The sequence below is a fragment of the Odontesthes bonariensis genome, chromosome 10 (assembly GCF_027942865.1).
Source record: "Odontesthes bonariensis isolate fOdoBon6 chromosome 10, fOdoBon6.hap1, whole genome shotgun sequence".
NCBI lineage: Eukaryota > Metazoa > Chordata > Actinopteri > Atheriniformes > Atherinopsidae > Odontesthes > Odontesthes bonariensis.
In genome coordinates this window covers 6,600,224-6,607,886 of record NC_134515.1, presented here as the reverse complement: position 1 = coordinate 6,607,886, position 7,663 = coordinate 6,600,224, and the positions used below count along the sequence as shown (strand labels likewise).

At 41.4% G+C, this 7,663-nt stretch overlaps 1 protein-coding gene across 1 annotated transcript; it reads left to right on the top strand.

The window, feature by feature from the left end:
* The first annotated feature begins 122 nt into the window (after positions 1–122).
* On the top strand, positions 123–6,315 carry zgpat (zinc finger, CCCH-type with G patch domain). Its single transcript, XM_075475555.1, has 7 exons — positions 123–257; positions 686–1,377; positions 1,692–1,825; positions 1,970–2,134; positions 2,286–2,408; positions 3,263–3,674; positions 5,890–6,315. The coding sequence occupies exons 2-7, from the start codon at positions 743–745 to the stop codon at positions 6,026–6,028; spliced, it is 1,608 nt and encodes a 535-aa protein (XP_075331670.1). The 5' UTR covers positions 123–257; positions 686–742; the 3' UTR covers positions 6,029–6,315.
* Positions 6,316–7,663: the final 1,348 nt, after the last annotated feature.

The window sequence follows — 7,663 nt, the reverse complement described above, 5'->3', positions numbered from 1 at the left end:
TACCTTTGTACAGATTGTAGTTAAATTACAGTTAAAGGTGTAGTGTGAATATAACGAATATGTTTGCTTTATAGTGAAAGAACAACATTTTCAACGGAAGTCGATCTCCGAAACGCTTCTGTTTGCTTGATGTTGGTCAGTTGTGGCTGGGCTGTGAAGCAGTTTAAATAACATGTACATTTTAGACGACACATTTTGATGCCTGTCCCTTTTTATGTGGCTGCTGTGGAGGCCAGAGAGCCCCGCTAATTCCAGAGGTAATGAATGACCTAAAATAGCCAGTGCTAAAAGTTAGCGAAAGGTGGCTAACAGCTAAAACAAGCTTCCATTATACGTTACACAGTATCGAGGTAGTGCTCTTGGCAGGGTTAGATTTGTTGGAAAATTCACTGACTATCAAATATATGTGTAGATTTCTCATATGACAAACTGTTAGTACAGTATATAAAACAACTCTACAGCGTGACTTGTACTCTTCAAACTCTTTATCATTTAGCGTCGCCGGTTCCCGGCTGTGTCCTTTCATTATCAAATATTAGGCAGTTTGCCTTGCAATACATAAATGAACAGTGATGTAAGGAAATTTTAAACTGTTCTCTGATGTGATGAAAAAGATGAAAGACACTGCAGTCCCTCTGTTCCTTATGTTTACTTGGCTTTACATTTCCATCTTCTGTTTCCTCAGGTGTATTAGGGGGTTGAGGCTGGCCATTCCTGTCCTACCCTCTGTCAAGTTGTCAATATGGATGAAGAAACCCTTGAGGCTGCAATTGCTACCTATGGTGCACAGCTGCAGCAGGTGGAGATTGCCCTGTCGGCTGGCCTGGACCCCGCTCAGCAGCCAGACCTGCTCAAACTGAAAGAAGACCTTTGCCAGCTTATTGAGCTCACAGAGGCCAGCTTGGTGTCCGTCAAAAAGAGCCGGCTACTTGCCATCCTAGAGAACCACAATGGACTGCAGATAAACACCTCAGAGGCAGCGGCTGATATTAGCAGTGCAAACGGCGGTCTGAATGATGAGTTTGCTGCTTTTTACTCTGAACTGGGAGAGAGCTCTGGTAGTAGCTCTGATAACAGAGAGAAGGATACAGATGGGGAGGCAGGGGCAGTGAATTGTGAAGAAGAAGAGGAGGAAGAAGAAGATGAGGAGGAGGAGGAGGAGGAGGAGGAAGATGCACTTAGTGGTACCAAAGTAAGAGCACCTTATAGGACAAAATGGGGGACACTGGAGTATCACAATGCCATGGTGGTGGGATCAGAGCCACCAGATGGAGATGAGGCACAAGTAAGGGTCCTCTATATCTACCCCACGCAGAAGTCTATGAAACCATGTCCGTTCTACCTGGAAGACAAATGCCTCTTTCTGGATAATTGCAGGTAAAATAAATCCCCCGCACCTGCAGTGATTTGTCGTAGGATTTAACTAAATAGAACGTGTCACCAACTTTTAAAGGAATTTGTTTGTATTTATCTGTTTATTTTTTTAACTGTTGAGCTGCTAAAGTTTTCAGAATTACTTTTGACTTTTTTCATGTTTAAAGTTTTGCTTTCCTTTCTTTGTGGTTCACCCTGATAAGAATGAACTAACTGGAATGGGATTTAAAAAGGAGGCTGAGTCAGTGGACGTTTCTGATCAATAAATGTTTAATTTGCTCAAATGTAATTTCTATGTTTCTTTGTCATTATTGAAGGTTTTCTCACGGTGAGGTGGTGTATGTGTCAGAGCTCCGAGAGTTCTTGGAGTGTGACCTCAGTAATCTTGAAGAGGGTTCGTCCTGCCTGGTTCGTCATGAAGACGGTATTTGGTACCCAGCCAAAATTAAAGGTTTGTCTTTTAACAGTTGCAGTTATTGACTGGTCATGATTTATGCAACTCAGAGTACAGTTGTACCACATATAAAACAACCAGAACAACATTTGATTCCAGTTTTTTTTTTATTAATTGATATTATTGTCTCTCTTAATATAGATATCGACAGTGGTTTCTACACTGTGAAATTTGACTCACTGCTGTTGAAAGATGTTGTGGTTGAGGCCGACTGCATTATTCCACCTTTGAGAGAAGACGACCCGATCTCCTCTGACTCTGATCCAGACGACACTGGAGATGGAGATGCTACGGGATATGCAAAAGGTATTGCACAAAACACGATGTGGCAAACTAACTATTTAATAGTTATTTTCTCATCCTGCCGAGAAAATGTTGTGCGTTTGATTATGGTTTAGTTTGTTTTGCACGACTTGAAAAATAACCAACCGTTTCTGTTTTTATTCTTATGCAACAGTTATAGACTCTGCTGAAGAATCTGCAGTAACATTAAGCAGTGCTAACTTTGGTGGCTGGGAAGCACATACCAGAGGCATCGGATCCAAACTTATGCTAAAAATGGGTTATGAATATGGGAAAGGTGAGTTCAAATGCACAACACTAAGAGCATTTTTACTTCTGAAGTAACAGCATCATCTCCAGATCACATCAGTAACTTGTATTATTCTCAGGGTTTTCTGTCTTGAATAGCAATAAAACAATACTATAAATGAGACAAAGATATGAAAACCACAATCGCCACAATTATGTGATAAAGCAACCAGAAGGATTCTGAAGTGGACAAGTAAATACCGTCCCCTTAGATGCTGTTCAGTGCAGCAAAGGTGGTTCGAATTAGAGATGGACTCAAAACTGGCTGAGTCATTCACCTGATTTCCATCCAGACAAGCTGCATTTTAGTGGATGAAGATGTAACTAGAGTCTAAAACACCCACAAACAACAACTGCTGACAGACAAAGGCCTGGTAAAGCGTCACAAAGGAGGAAACCCATTCTCTGGTAATGTCATTCTATGGAAAGGATTCTTAACATAGTATTAACAGTGAACATTTTTGTTAATAGTTGTGCTAATAACCCATATTCATCATATAACTTAAATATATCTAAAGTAAAATAAGAAAAATCGTGTCAGTGTCCTAACTTTTCTGGATCTAACTTTACATGATTAAGCAAGTATGTAAGTAATTACTACAGAGCATTTACATATGTACAACAAGGCGATACAACATTAAAGAGGCTGGATCACAAAGAGGATGTACCCCTGGATCACAATCTAAATACAAATATTTAGAAGGAATAACTTCAAGAATGAAGGCAAACTCATTGTTTCGGCTGTCGGTGTAGAAATCCTTCTGTCTAGTGTACTGTGTGTAGATGCACAAACTACAATGCAATATGTTCCCCTTGGTCACACGATCTCTTTTGTTTTCTCAGGCTTAGGAAAGCTGCTGGAGGGTCGAGTAGAGCCGGTGATGGCAGTGGTCCTACCGCAAGGCAAGTCTCTGGACGAGTGTGCACAGTTCACCCAGAAGCGCACCCGGAGCAAGGCAACCAAGGACGGTGCACAAACCGGCCGTCCAAAGCGGCGCAGAAAGCCCAGAGTCGCCACCGGAGGGCGCCGTACCGTCTTTGACTTTCTAAACCACCAGCTTGGAGACAGAAGCTCTGATCCTGCTGAAGGTGGTGCCTCTGCTGCATTGGCAGCAACTAGTTTGGAGGCTTACAGAGGAGGAAAAAGCACCAAGAGGAGTTTGAATGTGAAGCAGTTCCAGGCTGCTGAAAGGGTGTCCCAGACTGAGAGGGAGATCCAGCAACTCAGCAAGTTACTCAATAGACAGGCAGGCAGGTCAGTACGGGGTTCAGAATAAGTTCTTAAATTATTATGCATTTATCTCTGATTTTACTTCGATTAAAGGGGAAGTTTTTGTTTTTTTTTTTAAACCTGGACCTTATTTCTGGCATAAAATACGTTCATCTACTCACCGATAACAGTTTGGTGAAAGGCAGCGTCCTTTGGAAGATATTTAGATCACTGGAGATCAGCGTATATCCATATAACGGGAGAGAACAGGGCGGAGACTATACAGCCTCTAAATACGACGTTATCTGTCTTTATTTCACCAATACTTTAAGACGAATTAATGAATGAACGCGTACTATTGCACTGTTAGCTCATAGCTGCCATGTTGTTGTTATCCGGGGCTATCGGGGGGCTTTCTACACACACGTCTAGTGGGATGACGTCATCGACACGCGCCGCTGCAGCACAGCTCATTCACTCCGGTAAGGACGTCCATCGTACTCAAAGTCGTCGTCCACATTTTTCTAAATCTGATAAATATCCTGTCATATCCTGTCATGTTGCTACTAGCAGCAGCAAAGTCCTTGTGCAGTTAGCCGACTGTCACAGTTTACGGAGTGAATGAGCTGTGCTGCAGCGGCGCACGTCGATGAAGTCATCCCACTAGACGTGTGTGTAGAAAGCTTCCTGTAAGCCCCCCGATAGCCCTGGATAACAACAACACGGCAGCTATGAGCTAACAGTGCAATAGTACACGTTCATTCATTCAGTGGTCTTAAAGTATTGGTGAAATGAAGACAGATAATGTCGTATTTAGAGGCTGTATTGTCTCTGCCCTGTTCTCTCCCATTATATGGATATACGCCGATCTTGAGTACAGTAATCTAAATATCTTCCGAAGGACGCCGACTTTCACCAAACTGTTATCGGTGAGTAGATGAACGTATTTTATGACACAAATAAGGTCCAGGTTTAAAAATACGAACTTCTCCTTTAAGGCATGGAACTAATCATAAATGATCATTGGAAACTAGGTAATTGCAATTTAGTTTAATCTCTGAATCACTTCTATGGCTTTTTAGCAGCGGCTCTAATCTTTAGCTTAAAGTGATAGTCCGGAGTAGATTCAACCTGGGGTCATTTGAACCGTGATATCCAGCCAAGTAGCCCACCCGCAGTTTTTTCGATATTGGCTGAACATCAGCTGAGTTACTGAGTTATCCCGAATAGCTTTTACAAGGGTTAATGGATCCTGGCAGTATCTCCAAAATTACCACACTAAAATCACATGCCATGACACCAAACTTCTACAGTAGTACAAATATGGTCTGTACTCACAAAACGATGCATTTGGAAGTATGAAAATAGTCCAGGAGTTTATTATTATCAACACAAGCCTGATAGCTTCTCTGCTGCTAAAGCTGCGTCGACGTCACTTCTGGGAGCTGGGAGCTTCAAAGTAAGATGAGGGTTGATCTACTACTGTAGACAACAAAGCAAGGCTGCTCAATTTCTCCATTGATAAAATAAATTCACAACTCTACAACATAAAAATTCATAAAAAAACATGTAGAATATAGCATATACTTTGTTGTCTACAGTAGTAGATCAACCCTCATCTTACTTTGAAGCTCCCAGAAGTGACGTTGACGCAGCTTTAGCAGCAGAGAAGCTATCAGGCTTGTGTTGATAATAATAAACTCCTGGACTATTTTCAAACTTCCAAATGCATCGTTTTGTGAGTACAGACCATATTTGTACTACTGTAGAAGTTTGGTGTCATGGCATGTGATTTTAGTGTGGTAATTTTGGAGATACTGCTAGGGTCCATTAGCGCTTGTACTAAGCTATTCGGGATAACTCTGTAACTCAGCTGATGTTCAGCCAATATCGCAAAAACTGCGGGTGGGCTACTTGGCTGGATATCACGGTTCAAATGACCCCAGGTTGAATCTACTCCGGACTATCACTTTAAGTATAGACCCATTAGCAACCATTGGATAACTACTGCATCAATGCATTGCTTACACAACTATAATTATTGTTAATTGGAAGAAATGTAATTTTCCATTCAAGTAAAATGATGATTCATTCGAATTCACAAATGACAACTGAAGTGAAAATGTAAAGTAGGTGTAAAAATTTTAGCTTACACTCGTGTTTCCACCACCAATCCTCTCTGAACTGGGCAGACAGATAAAACAGATTTGACTCGTCATCGCTCTCCTCCTCCAAATCTCTTTGTTTTTTGTGTTTAAAGGGATGCATCCAGAGTGAAGCAGCTGGAGGAGAAGCTGTCTGCGGCTCGCTGCCTGCTGGCCCAGCAGAAAGCACAGGAGCTGTCCATCCAGAGAGAGAACAGGAAGGCTGACACACACAAGAAGATGACAGAGTTTTAAGCTCAGTGTCGTCAAAGACTTTAGAGAAAAAAAAAAAGGAAGCACTGCTTCCTGAAATTAACTTTCATTTTTTGCCTGTTGTCATTTTGCTTCAATATTTTTTTGTTTTTCTACATTTTTAGCATAATTTCTCACTGGAATCATGGATCCAGTGTGTATAATTTTATTTTAAACAGCAAATTATTTTTCTCAGCATGGATGGTTGATGGATTCAAACTGTACAATTCACTGTATTGTTTTGGGTTGTTTTTTTTTTTAACCACAACTAAAGATCTTGTTTAGTGAAACTATTGTGTATTTGAGTTTTTTTTTTTTGAACTACACATCTTTATGCAACTAAACTCCAGTAAAAAAAAAAAGAGAAATGCTGTAACTTCCTTGTTATTCTATTCTAAGAGAGATTGCAGTCATTCTGGCCAGAGGCTGCTGCAGTTTTCTCTGACTTTCATACTGATTTTAAAATTACATCCTTAGGAGTTGGAAGACCTTTGCCGAGTTCTGAAGTCACGCCCACGCCTCATATGGCTCATACAATGCATCTTTGAAGCTTCAACCATAACCTTTCTATTAAATAATACATTTTAGGAGCAGCTTGTCTGCTCACATATCTGACACACATTGCCCGTGGGCGGGTCAGGTGGTGACTGCATCTACCTTGTATTCTTTCAGACTCCAGCAAAAGGTTTGAATTGGGATGTTAGTCTGGGTATTCATAGTGATACGGCTTCCATTTATTAGCATTTTTCATCTGAATTGGGGGGGGGGGGGGGGGGCATAATAAGAGGGCAAGATGTAAAAACTCAAAACCCCTACTCTTAAATGTCTATTTCCCAAAAGAATGACGTAAGCATAACTGTGCTAAAATGTACAGTTAGCCCCAGTCCACGAAAGACAGCTAGACAAACTAATGACCCTCATCAAGTCACAGCAATCTTATTATCCCTAAAGGGAAAGAGATAGTGGAAAAACCTCATACTAAAGCTGTAGTGGCACCAATGAGATACAGCTTAAGCCACCGATGAAGTGTGCATGAATAAAGAACTCCTAAACCTTCAGCTCTACCCTGAGGGACGCCTCAGTTCTGCTCTGTCCTGATGAGTGGCAGCATGTTGACTGCTTGTGACTGGAAGGATCCCATGGAATTAGCTGATTTTTGGGTAAAATAGCTAAATGCACAGTGTATGTTGATTTAATGGGATCCCTTGATGGTTTGTGCTTCATGACTTACCCCAATCATGCACCTCAGGTCTGAGGGCACTGCTCCCCAGCCAGAGACAGATTAACTGTGTGCCTTCCACATTGTTGGGCCTCTGTATGCGATGCACACTCTTGCAGACGTATGTCTCATCCATGGATGCAGACTGACCTTTTAGGGTAGTTTTCCCTCCTAATCGGCACTTATCAAAGCCTGGATTATGTGATTAAGTAGGTGTGATGGGAGAATTGATTGGGAGGCCACCCTGACAGACACTTTACTTGGGTATTCCTGAAAGCTGTTCACCCGAGGGTTGTACATGTTAATGACTTGGCACAAATAAGAACAATGGAATGTATTTATTTGTGCTCTTTACTGTCTCTGCAAACATTTGTAAACTACCATGTAAAATACTAGTTCACATGAACATTTAATATAAA

Bases quoted from the DNA above. Each gene is read 5' to 3' on its own strand.
- zgpat (XM_075475555.1), top strand. From the start codon at position 743: ATGGATGAAGAAACCCTTGAGGCTGCAATTGCTACCTATGGTGCACAG. The intron at 2,135-2,285 runs GTATTGCACAAA...CTTATGCAACAG, and splicing joins TGCTACGGGATATGCAAAAG to TTATAGACTCTGCTGAAGAA. The intron at 3,675-5,889 runs GTCAGTACGGGG...TTGTGTTTAAAG, and splicing joins CTCAATAGACAGGCAGGCAG to GGATGCATCCAGAGTGAAGC.